General features: G+C 41.6%; 1 protein-coding gene and 1 long non-coding RNA gene across 5 annotated transcripts in view; one reads left to right on the top strand and one right to left on the bottom strand.

The window, feature by feature from the left end:
• The window catches only part of LOC146556099 (aryl hydrocarbon receptor-like), a 69,905-nt gene extending 63,719 nt beyond the window's left edge, over window positions 1-6,186 (bottom strand). For all 4 annotated transcript variants that reach the window (XR_014888862.1, XM_085248326.1, XM_085248327.1 and 1 more), the window contains exon 1: window positions 5,810-6,186. Coding sequence is in view for 3 of the 4 variants with exons in the window: in XM_085248326.1 (XP_085104452.1) it covers window positions 5,810-5,850 (41 nt within the window). In the remaining variant the exon portion in view is untranslated. The remainder of the gene's footprint in view (window positions 1-5,809) is intronic.
• On the top strand, window positions 339-3,948 carry LOC146556100 (uncharacterized). The gene is made up of 3 exons (XR_014888863.1): window positions 339-514; window positions 1,222-1,280; window positions 1,572-3,948. It is a non-coding gene; the product is annotated as an uncharacterized LOC146556100 (long non-coding RNA).
• Window positions 6,187-14,922: the final 8,736 nt, after the last annotated feature.

Here is a 14,922-nt window from a genome sequence, read left to right as displayed (position 1 = left end):
AGGTAGGTCTACCTTCAATCATTACTATATAAGTGAATTGTGTACCTTGGCTTCTCAGTCCCCTGTCACATTTCAAAAAGCCAAGATGGTGGCCTAATGCACTCCTAGCCTGCTCAGGTTGTTCTTTTATGAACGGTCTATGGTTTTCCAGCCTGCACAGTAAGCAAACACTGGGATTTGTTGTGTGAAGTAATCCTTTAACAACACCCATCTTAATCTATCTGGCTGTGACTGAAACCAACAAGCTTTCAGTTCAATCAGATTTGAATCGTTTCTTCCAAGCGACGTGTAACCCATATCAACTACTCCCTGTCACATGACCCACGTCAGCTGATTTGAGGTCCCTCTCCTGATTGGCTCCTTCCACGTCGCGGCAACTCTGAAAACCGGCTGTGGAGGGATACTTCCGGGTTCGACTCCTGCTGTGGCTGTAAGCTCGTGGCGTTTAGAACGGCGTTGGAAAACAAAGCGTTTTCTCCTCTCAATTCATCTATAAACTCATTTCACCTCAGCGGTAAGTGTCCTTAATATCTACCAAAAACAACCTTTTGGTTGTCAGTAACCAGTCGATCGTTTTCGCGATTAAAAAATGACTTTGTTCGGCGGCGTTCCCATCGCGAGCAGAACTCCGGTTCAAAAACCGCTGTTTTTGAACACTTTTATTTACTTAAGCATTTTAATTGGCTTACTTTAAAACAAAGTGTGATTGAATGATTATTGTTGTGTTGCCTTGAATTCGGCTATGCTGTCAGACAGTTTCTTTATTGTTTTTGTATTTATTTGTAGCGAACGCTACTGGAATGTATAGATTAAGCTACGTAGCCAAGATGATTAATAATTTAACTGTTGTACATTGGTGGATGATGATGATTCATGATTTGCATCGTTACATAGACTTGCAGAAAAATATATTTGTTTACCGGTAAACTGAATCGAACTTGATGTGCTAATGGACATTTTTCTGACCTACGTGTAACCCAGAGTAATTTCCTGCACTAATTTCCTGCCATTGAACGCATCACAAATAAATAACTCCAACCACATGACTTTGCTCAGCCAATCGGATGGCATGTAGGTCATAGTAAGCCTGTCCCGGCTTCCTCCCGTCAGATGCGTGGAGGCAAGCCAGGTGACAGAGCTGTTGCAGGTGTGTATTGGCAAACATTTGCTTTTCCCGTTTTAATGCATTTTTTTTAACACAAACTAACTTATGCAACTTAGATGCTGATTACTGTGAGCCAGAGCCATAATGTTGTTGTGCACTGAACAGAACGGAATTGGTGAGTTTGAACTTTTAATTGACTGTTTGTATTGCTACCAGCTGACGCTAATTGGCTGCTGCCGGTCCAAACAATTTGATTTTGATTTGACCGATAGTTGTTGAATAACGAATGTTGTGGAGCTACATGGTATGTAGCAGTTGAAATGTTTCAGTTAAATCCTTATTGGTTATATTCTATTTAACCAATATATTTATTTATTTATAAATTGTGTGCACAGGAACAAGAATAACTTAATGTATTTAGCTTAATTGGCTGTGATTTCTTATTGGCCTTGTTTATTTAATGCAGGCCAGGTGAACCTTTGGGGTATGAAAGAGGATGGCGAGCCAATGAAGGGCTAGGAGCAGGACTCATTCTGCAATTGAAGCTTCCACTGGTTGGGTAGGAAGCTATCAAAGACAACGCTCTGTCCCCATTTTCCAAATGCACTGATTTCTGCAATCATACACACCATTCCCCTCATTTCTGGACAATAGCGCTTGGACATCTCTCATGGACATTCAGATAAAACTCATGGACTTCAGTGTGGACCAGTGGATTTGATATTAACATGTGGTGTTTATGGGGGAACCGTTTTTTGAAAATGTGTATTGCTTGGTATAAGCCAGAAGAATCTGCTTAGTTGTCTTTGTGCACCCTCACTGGGTTTTGATTAATTGGATAGCTGCAGCAGGAGTGATTATTTAAGTTTTTCTTTTGTTATTTTTCTTTGGGGTTTGGTTAAATACATGGTACCTGCAAAAACATTTTTGTGTTGTGTATTTATTAATTACTGCCCATCAGCTCCAGTAGCATTCCTAAATCTTCTGATTAATGATAACCATAATATTTCACTCAATCCCTAGCCTGTATTAATTCATTAGCGCTTCATCAGTGTTACATACAGGTCAGGTTTTTTGTCCCCCTTTGAATTGATCTTCTTCATATTGAAGTGGCGAGCCGGTAGGACCATTCTTTGTTTTGTTTTTGTTTTTTTTCCCCCACTTTGCCGTCTTTGGATTACGGACATATTTCCCCATTGTATGAAGATGGACCCTAAGGAGGAATACCTTAAAAGTGAACTTTAAAAATAATATTTTGCCCTTTAAGTTACAAAGAGTATTTTTAATGTGTTCAGGGGGAGAAGATAGTAGAAGGAAATTTTATTTTAAGCATCAGTTAGCTAGGACAACACAAAGATTAATGAGTGCAACGGTTAGGGGTATACGACTGTGGAACTCTCTTCATTATAATTTAAAGAATTGTATAAGTTTACATTGTTTTAAAAAGTGTTACATGCTTAAAACGATAACTCAATATGAAGAATGCGAATGAAATTGGAGTTCATTGAAAAAGGATCCTTTTATAATTTGTTTTATTTATTTTTATTTTATTTTTCTCCTTGTTACTATGTGGAGTGGTGTATATTCTCATTGTAAATTTGTAGTTTGGTTTGTGTTAGGACCGGAGAGAAATGTTAATATTTGTTCCCTGATTTTTGGTGTCCACTTGTAATCCGGTCGTTCAGTCTGACGTCACTAGCCGTGTCTGGGCCTAAACTCCGCTGCAGGTCCATAAATCAAACGATCACTATGGCATTACTGAGAGTTGAAAAACTGTCTAAAGTCTTTCATCTTTAATAAAATGATCAGCGTTCTGCTCTACCAGGTGTAACAACTGAGTTTAACATCCAGGCATCCATGAAAACAGAATTTATGACATTAAACGGAGTTAGAAGTTAGAAGCTAGCGAGCTAACTCCCTGCTATCTAAATACAATATAGCATGTCCTGACTGCGGGGTTTTGGAAACAAATTAAAACGTACAGCTCTGTTATCACTTCCAGCATAAATGAAGACAGAAAACTAAACAGCAGTGACGTTTGTAGGGTTACTGAAGTTGGGTTAGCTGGTATATAATGATGTGCTACGTGACCGCTAGCGACACAGCTATGTTAGCATAACATAAACAAGCTAACTTTTTTCCCACTCGATAAAAGCATGGCAGGATGCTGTAAAAGGACCAAACTTCAGCCAGGAGAACAACTGAGATAATCCATCCACAATACGAGGTTAGTCATTCATATACTGCTGCATGGGCTGGGCTGTAGTTACATCCTAAGGTTTTAAAAACTGAGCTTAAATAAATGATTAGCGGTAATAAAAGCCGAGGGAGGTCAACAGTGATCACTGACTGTTTTAGGAGCTTTTTGAGATTAAATAGAAGAAAATACAAAACATTAAACATGTTAACAACACAAAAGCCATATTAAACGCAGACTACTTTAGACCCGGAAGTAGGATTCGTCACGTCATCACTGAACAACCGGATAGAAGTTGGATTGTAGATAGGGGGCGGGGTTTAATAAGAATATTTTCTTCTTCCTGCTCCTTTTCACACATGGTTGTAGTGCTTTATTGATAGAAAGTGTTGGTTTGTTTGATCTGTTGTACCAAGTGTGAAATAAATGAAATGAAAAGGACTCTTGCACAGAAATCACAGCTTTGATTTATTACTTAATTGTGGGCATTTGTTGTGTGTTGTATTATTTTTCTTCCATTTCCCCTTTCCCCTATTTAATATATTTTTGGTACAAGACATTGCAGTCTTTGGTCTCATCATTCACACCATCTAGGCTCCATAAAGAACTTTCTTCTGCGCGTCAGTCAGTAAACTCATCCATTGCAATAAAAAGAGCCCTTCAATAACTTTGCGTTACAGATGTGTTTATTTGCGGCTGTAACTGGTGCTTTCAGACTTCAGTACAAACTGGATGATTAACCAGATGCAAAGAAAGAAAGCTGACAGATCCTAATGTGAGACATCACAGAGCTCAAAGTAAAGAGTACTTTATCCTACATGCCTTCTTTCTATACTGTACTGTCATAAAGGAACATGGTAATACGTGACTTTATTGTTCTAATGTTAAAAAATCCAGTAACTGATGTGTTTATCCTGCACATCAGCGATAGCAGCTTGATATGCAGGCTTGTCTTTTTCCTCTCCCCGTCTCCGTTCAGTGCTGCACCACGTTGTTATTTTCACTCAAATTCATTCTCTGATTTGATATTTTCTGAGTCACTTGAGTCAGATAAACATTCAGCGTTGCTCAGTCGGGAAATGTGTTTGCGTGGAATCATCACGCGTCATGTTCTCAGAGTTAAACAAGCTCGGGGAGTCAGGAAGTCTGTCCCTGTTTCAACACAAATGTAACCGAATGCTCATCTCAGTGACAGTACGTGTCAGCAAGAGGAGAATTATAGGCTGTGTTTAGGAACTTTACTGACACTGAGGCCGTTTTCAAGAATTATGCTGCACCACTGATCCGTTTCTGAGCTTGAGTTCTGTCACATTCATGGGAGTCAGTCATTTCAGTTCTTAGGCCTGACCAGCGAAACCACAGTAACCTAGAAGTGCTCAGTGTTCTCATCATTTGCTTCTACAAAGAGGACTGGGCCACAGTTCCTCCACAGCAAAGTGAAACGGTCATTGCCACTTATCACAAACACTTGGTTCAGGGAACGATTACATTTTCCACACAGGGCCGGTTGGTTTGGTTCGCTACTTTCCCTTAATTCATGAAATCATCACCTAACAATTGCATTTTGTATTAACTGGATTCTGCAGTCAGATAAACATTCAGCCTGTTTAACCCTGACAACAAGTCCGGTTTGTCTGATATTAACATTTATTCGATAAACACGCTAAAAGCTGAGAAATGGTTTTATAGCAGCGCATTAGCGGAGAACTGAACGCAGATGTAACGATTTTAGATATGACTAATTTTTAAATAATTCTCCCGCAGCTTTCCCAGAGTCGGATCACATCCGAGCAGAACAAAGGCCTGCGGAGGATGCAGATCATCTCGGTGCCGTTTCCCACAGTTTAGAGACTGAGCGTTTAAAGCTGGAGTGTGACCGTGACGCCACTGACCGCTTGGAATCTATTTTAAAAGATTATTATTATTATTTATTATTATAATTATTATATATTTTTTATTTTTTTGTACTGAAAGGTTCGTGAGTGTTTGAGTCGCGTTAATGCGATTAAAAACAGATTAGGGCCTCTTACCAAAGGCCTTTTTATAAAAAGATTTGAAATGAAATGAAGCCGAGTTTTACTGAAGCAACAACATAAAAACCGAAGATATCTTCAATATCCCTGCAAAAGGAAACGAAAGGGGGAAAACGGCCCAGCTGGTTGTTTGAAGGGCGTTTGACAGAAAATAGCCGAGCAGTCGTCCCGTAAGCCTCGAGGCCTGGAAAACGTTGGGACTATAAAATAATTCATGTACAATAATTCACACAAGTGTGGCGTTATCATTAACAGACAGAAATCATGTTAAAGAATGAGGCCACAGCTGCAGGCCTGCGATAATCCGCACTGAACATCCACCGACCTGATTCAGCATCGTCAGCAAACACCGATTTGTTTCCATGAATTTAGGACGACAAAGAAACAAATCTTAATTACGAAACACAATAAATGTCACGTGGATGTTAGAATAGACGGAGGGAAACCTTCAAAGATGAAACGAGAGAAACTTACACTCGCTGAACGGGTTTTCTCCTCTTGCGTCCTGCATACATGGCTGTTACTCTTACGGAAGCCTCTGGAGAATCCGTCTTTCTGCGCTACATGTGCAGAAACTCTGCTTTTATCCTCCGCATCAACTGGAAAAGCAGGATCGTCAAATTAAAATATGTGATAAAGAATCCGACCTGCCATAAACGAGAACATTCAGCTCCGCCTAAACATCAACTTGTTATGAGTGAGAAAGCAACGCAGTTTTGCTCCTGAGGAAAAGGAGTGCGCACTCTGCTCCACTTTCCAACTGCAGCTCAAAGACGCGCTCCCGGTATTCCCATTTACTCAGCAGTGTCCTCCAATTAGGCTGGACAGCAGTTACGAGATGGACAGCGGGTGCGCGCATTCCACTGGCGAGTACGCCCCATGCAAATTTCTAACGGATGCGCGCTTCATGGGATTCGCCTTAAATGCAGTTTGGGCAGCGGGGATGCGTGTGGGAAACGTGCGCGTGCACATAGGAGAGTCTCCTGGAAACACTAGCACGGCGAGTTCACGCAAGCGCGTTCCCGAGCGAGTCCTGGCGTCCAATCAGCGCACAAAGCAGACGCGGAGGGTTATGCGGAGGCTGAATGTGGGACATGGGTCAGACTCATATATGTCAGGGAGTTTATGCGGACGTTGATAACGTCTGTGATGGGACAGAGGGACGAACGTGAGCGCAGAGACACAATATTACCGCAAAGAGATGGAAAGACTACAGAGAGGGGAAAAGGATTCAAATAAGAAAGACAACGTGGAAAACAGAGTGTTGGCAGACAATCAAATAAGTACATCATTTCTGAAAGAAATAATTAATATACCTTAATGCTCGTTAATAGTGTCATTGTTTAAGTTACGTTGAGTAATTTGAAAAAAATTATTTTGTGGCTCATTTTCATTATTCTGTTTTCCATGATTTCATCATTTTGCTTGTTAACCTGCTGGTGCAGCTCAGGATGTGACGTTTTGTCAAAGCTGTCCAGATTTACCACTAACGAGAGAGCTTGAAAATTATGTGCAAAACAACATACGAAATCAAAATTGAGGGGAAGAACATTACCACTTATTTTGAAACTAAAGGAAAAAAAATATGTGCCAATAAACTCAACCCCTTCATTTAATTTGTTTTTGATTGAAATTGAATATTACTTAAACTCTCTTAAATTAACTTCATTCAGAAATGTTTAACGAATGAGCTGTCACGGATACAACTTTCAAGTACAAAGTTGTTATGTTTTCCCTCTCCTTTATTTATTTATCCTTCTTATTTCTTTGTACTCTATATTGTTACTCTTATTTGCCCTCTATGTTTACTGTACAAACTGAACTGGAATGACTGGCTGTTCACTTTATAATTTCAAATAAAGTTCGAGGAGGAAAAAAAAAAGATTTACCACTAACGTCCAATCAAATTCTCTCATTCTCAAGTGTTTTATTATAGAATATATAGTTACATAATTACAATGTGAAGAATTAAAATCGCTCTGACTTTGCAAATGTTTTTAAGACACTGTTAATAATAATTAAATGAAAAATGCTCTGATCTGTTTCCAAGCAAAATGTAATTTTAAATAAATTCAATTGAAATTTGATTAAAAGTATTTCATTGAGCTAATCCACCGTCAACCACAAAGATTTATTGTTTTACCTTAAAGCTGTGCTCAGTTACTAATAACTCTGTGATGAACAGGTTTTTTCTCTCTCTCAGGGCCGCAGTAGGAATTGTATCTCCTCACAAACTGAGCCCTCAGACGGAGACCGCACGCTTCATGTACGCATTTTGAGTGCGATTACGTCACCGCCACGCGACGACGGCTGTGCCAATTCAAAGTGTACTTCAAACAAAATGCGTACTGCAAATGCGCCGTCGATTTCCCGAAATATATAAAACGTGGGCTGTATCCCAATTCAGGGTCTGCAGCCTTAAAGGCTGCATTTTAAGGCCGATTACGTCACAGTTGCGCGCCGAAGGCTGTCCCAATTCAAAGGCTGCTCGAAATGCGGCCCTCAAATGCGTCCTTCATTTCCCTGAATTTTAAGGCTGTGGCGGTGTAGACTTCGTGGCCCAACATATCCCACAATTCATAGCACGGCAGTCGGTGTGGATAATTTTTCCGCAGACGGCAGAAGCGGAGCGGCCGAAGACTAAACTGTGAAAAGTAGTGATGGCCAAATGAAGCTTTCCGAAGCACTGAAGCTTGTATTGAAAAACGGTTCATTACTCGAAGCTTTTCAACACAGTCCTCTCCGGTGACATCTGGTGGTGAAAAGTTTGAAGAGCAGCTTGAATCTGCAAAATAAAACGGACTGCTCAATCATCACTGCTCACTCAAGAGTGGAGTTCTCTCTGATATTGGGCCACCGTTCCGTTGCTTTGAACATGTAATTGGTTTTGTTTTCTCGATTGGGGGGCTGAAAAAAATGTAATGCGTATCTGCGTAATACATTTTGATCAATAAACTTTCCCTATTTAAACATGCACTATGGTGGCCTTTCTTTGCTCACAACTCCTTGATGTTGGTAAATACAATAAGTGAGCAATATATATAATATACATATGAGACTGCACAGCACATTATGGAGTATGCCCCTGCTGTGGAGTCCTGCCTCCATCTACTTGTCATTTAATCACTGGACAGCTGGACAGGTTCATACAAAATATTAGATTAGACCAATTGTCCTATACATATTTTTGACCTAGGGGTGGGATTGATTGTGAACTGGAAAGGGAAAATGCTTAGGAAGCTGAGTAGGGCTGCATCGTCACTGATTTGTAGAATCATTTTGATTCGATACAGGATCCGATTCAATTTGATTGGAATCTGGAAAGTTTTGCCTCAGTCAGAAATATTACAATTCTGGTCATGTATCAGTATATATCCATAATTTCGTATCTATTAAAAGAAAGCTGACACATGTGAGACTTAATTAGAGATGTAAACAGAGTTATGAAACCTGCAGCTGCAGAAGCCAGCGGGAAAAAAGAGGCAAACACAGCGCGGACCCAACGACACATCAAAATCTGACTCTGACGCGTCGGGTCCGCGCTCTGTGTTCACGTTTGTATGCAGAATCCGTAAACCTGCTCCCAGTTACTGTTTTAGCTGTATGGTGTTTGACGACATGTTGTGAGGTTTAACCTGAGATGCTGGCGTTTCAGGCATAATAACGTTAATTTACAAATCAACACGGGATTTTAATGAATCAATATCACTTTATTCAATTTAGCATGGATTGTAATCAGAAAGGCGATAATCAAAACCCACCCCTAATCAAGAACTTGCAAAGTAAAAACATGCTCTATGTGGAGGATTAGTGTTACTGTGCGCTGGCTGAGTCTGTTTCTTTTCTTAGAAATAGTTTCTCCTGCCCTGGAGAAAATCCACTTGCATGGAACAGAAGAGGCTGTGGAGTGCAGGAACTACACTGCAAGCTGGTAGATATGCAGGTATTCCTGGGTCCTGCAGACTATCACCTAAAAACAATAAACAAAATGATTTTCTAAACTGTAGCAATGTCATGTACGTATAGTGTCAAATACATTGTTGTAGTCTTCATTAGCTTTAATTCACATGGAAGTGTTCCTAAAGTCATATGCTGTAATGAGATTTACATTATGAAAACATGATTTTGGACATTTCAAGTTTTTCACTTCGGCAGATAAAATGAATTGAGCAAAATCAACTCAAAATATTCCCACACGCCAGAACGTCCTCTCTTCCTCGCTGGCTCCATATCTGTCAGTGGAATGATCACCTCTTCGCTCTCTGTCACCATCAACACACTCCACGAATCCCGTGGATGATTCACTTCCTTATATCCGTTTGAATCAGGTACCGAAGCAGTTACGTGCGTAATGACGCTTCGGACGTCACTGGTCACGTGACTTTTGCCAAACGAAGCAAGCCTCGACACAGTGCTTCTGAACCAGTGTGTTGTTTTTTTCGACACACGCTCCGGAGCGTCAGCTTCAAGCGGGCCATCACCAGAGGTGGGACCAAGTCATTGTTTTGCAAGTCTCAAGTAAGTCTCAAGTCTTTATCCTCAAGTCTCAAGTCAAGTCTCAAGTAATGTCAGGCAAGTCAGAGTCGAGTCTCAAGTCACTGGTGTAAAAGTCCGAGTCAAGTCACAAGTCTGAAACTTTGAATTTCAAGTCCTTTCGAGTCTTTAAAAAAAAAAAAGAAAAAATAATGTTGCAGTTATGCTAAATGTAAATATTAGACCATGTAATTTTAAAATCTGTGTTTTTCTCAACACATGACAAAATAGTGAACTTAGAAAATATACACAAATTGTGAAATTGCACCTCTTTAAAATGCAGCTCAATTAAACCTAGCTCCAAGAATAATTTTCACCGACAGTTCTGAGATAAGCTGCATGTTATTCTTGGATGCGGTTGTAGGACCGGCTTTAAAATCGCATGACAAAAATATCATACACATTAAAAAAAACTGTATCACCAACGTAGCCTGGACAACATTTGCTAGTTAGATGAAGTCAGCTATCTCATCTTAGCATATTTATATGCATATTTATAATCATACGGTTCTTGGAGTGAGTGCATACACTCATGAAGTTTAGTAACTTCAGGTCACTGCAACAAGCCCAGGTACAGTTTACCGACGGATGGGTGCAGGACCTTGAAATGCACCGTGTAGAAAGTAAAGACCATCGTACGTATCATAAGTTTACCAGTCTCACAAATCGTCGTCATAAATACACATTCCTTAACCGTTTATTAATAGGACCTTTGAGCTCAACGGTAATTAATTAGTAGTGGAAATAATTTCTGGTAGCATCACAGAAATGTAGCAGTGACAATAATACTGTATGCTGTAATCGCACTGGGCAATTAGTGATACAAAAACCTGTTTTATCCTGTGAATAAAAGTATTATGTTTTTGTCAATGTACCATAATAACAGAAGCGAAACGCAATATTGTGTCAGGACAATTCACTATTTATGCACAATAAATAAAGGAGCATAGCGCGACAATTTCTGTTCAGCGCCAGACTTGCTTGTAACCTATATCACCAATTATTTTATGAAAAATGACGTATTAACTACTAAAAAACACTGACCTTCGTGTAAATGCTTGGAGCAGACTAACCTGTGAGCTGGAGGGTTCTGGGACGTTATATTTGGTCTTTGAATGGCTGCAATCCAGTCGCGTCTTTGTTACTTCGGAAACATGGCTCGAACAATTTCTCTTCCACGACGTAATCCGATAACAACCGATCTCTTTACCCGTCGGCTTCCCGTGGCTGTCATGCGACCGGCTATTGCAGTTAATAATACAACAGCTTCTTGACATTTTTGTGTTTCTTTTTATCGCTGTATAACTGATTTTAATTGAAAGCCTGCGTGCGCTAGTACCGCTTGCCACGAGTTCCCAGAATCCTTTGCGGTTCTACCCGTGAATGACGTCACATTTTCAATCTCTATATAATATGCATGTTAAATTTTATATTTGGGGTGAAATATCAAGTCTTTTCAAGTAAACCGGTTCAAGTCCAATTCAAGTCCCAGGTGATTGGTGTAAAAGTCCAAGTCAAGTCACAAGTCTTAGAACATTTTTTCAAGTCAAGTCTAAAGTCATAAAATTAATGACTCGAGTCTGACTCGAGTCCAAGTCATGTGACTCGAGTCCACACCTCTGGCCATCACTAGTGAAAAGTAAGTACTAAATATGATGTCACTTATTTATGTGTAAATGTTTAATAATGAAGAACATTAAAACATTACTGTTGGCCACATGTCAGCAAAGTTATGTGACATTAGTGACGTTTGTACTAACTTGGTTTTAAAGCCTTTACTTTAAAATATACGCTGTTCAATAGCTGAGCTTAATCTCACAGAGAATGTAATGATTTATGGATAATTAAAGTCAGTCATATATCCACAAACACGACAAGCTGAAAGTCAGTGATGCTGCTCGGTTTGCAGTCCTGAATATGACGGCACAAGCAGGATCCACTGCACTGTTAATGTGAGCTATGTTATATTGCTGCCTCTGTTCGGTGGTCTCGAGCCAAACGGACTTTAACGTGTGTTTGAACGAGCTGACGGTTCACTCGTTAAGCTGAAAGAAAGATGCTTTAATCACAGCAGTCACACATGTGTCCACTGCACCATCTTGTTTGTGTCTCTAGTATGAAGCGTTGGACAGCACCAGGCCCCGACATGGTTCGCACCTACTAGCTGAAGAAGCTGACTGCACTCCACGAGCGTCTGGCAGCACAAATGAACCAGCTGCTAGTTGACGAGAGACACCCGGAATGGCTAACCGAAGGTCGGACGGTCCTGATCCCCAAGGACCCCAAGGAGGGACCGGTCCCATCCAACTACCGACCAAAGGAGGGATATTAGGCCCCTTATGTCAAACAGAGTGATTTGTGGCCCCAATAAAATGATTTGTGACCCTAGGACGTAAGTAACAAAAATATGATATTCATCCAAAATATGCTAGTTCATAGCTCATTGCTTCCCCCCCCCCCCCCCCCAAAAAGAACTAATTGATTAATTTAAAAAGGTTTTATATCTAATAGCATTATTTTATTTTTAAGCCATTAAAAAAAGTTTGTACTTTTCATGCTTAAAAAACGCCATCTGGTGGTGGGTCAGTGTGCCTGCACCTGTGTGTCTGTGTGCGCTCGTGCGCCCGTGCTTGTGTGTGTGAAAATGTGTTAAACCAGAGTAAAAGTGCTTAGTTAAACTTGTGCTTTTGTAGGCATTCGACCGTGTCCCTCGGGGTGTCCTGTGGGAGGTGTTGCGGGAGTACGGGGTGTCTGGCCCATTGCTACGGGCCATTCGATCCCTATACAACCGTTGCAAGAGCTTGGTTCGCATTGCCGGCAATAAGTCGGACTCGTTCCCGGTGGGTGATGGGCTTCGCCAGGGCTGCCCTTTGTCTCCGGTTCTGTTCATAATTTTTATGGACAGGATTTCTAGGCGCAGCCAAGTGGCGGAGGGCTTTCGCTTTGGTGGCCTCAGAATCTCATCTCTGATTTTTGCAGATGATGTGGTTCTGTTGGCTTCATCGGGTGAGGGCCTCCAGCTCGCACTGGAACGGTTCGCAGCCGAGTGTGAAGCAGCGGGAATGAGGATCAGCACCTCCAAATCTGAGGCCATGGTTCTCAGCCGGAAAAGGGTGGAGTGCCCACTCCGGGTCGGGGATGAGTTCCTGCCCCAAGTGGAGGAGTTCAAGTATCTCGGGGTCTTGTTCACGAGTGATGGGAGAAGGGAGCCGGAGATCGACAGACGGATTGGGGCTGCAGCTGCAGTAATGCGGACGCTGCACCGGTCAGTCGTGGTGAAGAGGGAGCTGAGTGTAAAAGCGAAGCTCTCAATTTACCGGTCGATCTACGTCCCTACCCTCACCTATGGCCACGAGCTGTGGGTAGTGACCGAAAGAACGAGATCGCGGATACAAGCGGCAGAAATGAGCTTCCTCCGAAGGGTGGCTGGCCTCTCCCTTAGAGATAGGGTGAGAAGTTCGGCCATCCGGGAGGGGCTCAGAGTAGAGCAGCTGCTGCTCCACATCAAAAGGAGCCAGCTGAGGTGGTTCGGGCATCTGACAAGGATGCCCCCTGGGCGCCTCCTGGGTGAGGTGTTCCAGGCATGTCCCACCGGGAGGAGGCCCCGGGGCAGACCCAGGACACGCTGGAGAGATTATATCTCTCGGCTGGCCTGGGAACGCCTTGGTGTTCCCCCGGATAAGCTGGAGGAGGTGGCTGGGGAGAGGGAGGTCTGTGCCTCTTTGCTTAGGCTGCTGCCCCCACGACCCGGCCTCGGATAATGCAGAAGAAGATGGATGGATGGATGGATGGATGGATAGTGCCCGTGAAATAACAAACAGGATTTTCTCGCATGCAAGTCCAGGTGATCTTATACAATTAGAGTTTATAGGGCAACAGTTACAAAATAATGTTTCAGTCATTTTACGTGACTATGATTTGTCTGAATTTGAAGATTTATTCTTGAGAACTGTGCAATCAAATTGGTCGGTTATGTGTGAAGGCTCGCTTGAGCTCATAGCTCAGATCGTTTTACCGCTACCGGAAGGGGGTCTGAGGCATCTTAGTCAGATACTCAACAACGAAAAGGTGTGTTTTTTTTTGTTTGTTTTTTGTATACGTAGTCCATAACCCCGTGAATAAGTTATGTTTTTCCATAAGTCTCGCCCACCTTCTGCACCCCGATTTTAACGACCTGCAGGCAGAAGCCTTTGGTGGAGAAATTCAACAAAAAGCTGGTCTAAATGATCAAACGCCTGTGGGCTTTAATCAGATAATTACATTCGAAACGCTACTCAACTGTAAAATTATAGTATTTTACCGTAACGAGTATGATCGTAGCTTTTGTAAATTTCAAACTAGTACACCAAATACAGAAAAAACCCTGTGCTTACTTTTATTTGACAATCATTACTACGCTATTAAAAACTTAAAAGGATTTATGGGCACAGACTGTCTGTAATTACTGTTACACTGGGTATAATCACGTGTTATCTCATTTCTGCCCCGATCGCTGCTCTGTCTGTATGCAATCCACATGTAGTAGCGACATCCTGTCTCCGCTGTTATGCCCAGACTGTAATCGCACCTGCAGATCTCCCCTTTGTTTCCAGAACCATAAAAAGCCAATTGAGAGGCGTGAAAGACTCTCAAGCAACTGTCAGATCTTTAAAAAATGTCTCAAGTGCTCTCTTCTTTATTATATTGCTGTAAAAGGGTAAACCCCACAAATGCAAGAAGAGCAAATGCAGAGAAGTGATCAACAAACGCAGCTAGAAACAAAACCTAGCTTATGCAGGTCCTTACCCTCCCCCCTCAGCCTATAGTCTGGAACGCATGACGACACAAGGCAGGCAGGAATTTTACGAACGGTATCATTCAGTCAGCTTCGGCACCTTTAATTTCATGAAAGAGGTCCTGTTATACTGTGAAAACGATGTTGAAATTCTAGCTCGGGGTTGCACATTGTTCAGAAACGGGTTTATTGAAGAGACAGGAGTAGATCCTTTCAGCCGCAGCACGCTTGCAAGCGCGTGCCTGAAAACTTATTTAACAAACTTCATGCCAGCGAAATC

The sequence above is a fragment of the Mchenga conophoros genome, linkage group LG16 (genome assembly GCF_057382185.1).
Source record: "Mchenga conophoros isolate Kocher_MC1m ecotype Shallow Benthic linkage group LG16, M_conophoros_male_GT1.1, whole genome shotgun sequence".
Lineage (NCBI taxonomy): Eukaryota > Metazoa > Chordata > Actinopteri > Cichliformes > Cichlidae > Mchenga > Mchenga conophoros.
The sequence above is the reverse complement of the archived record's forward strand: the minus strand, read 5'-3'. Positions and strand labels throughout refer to the sequence as shown.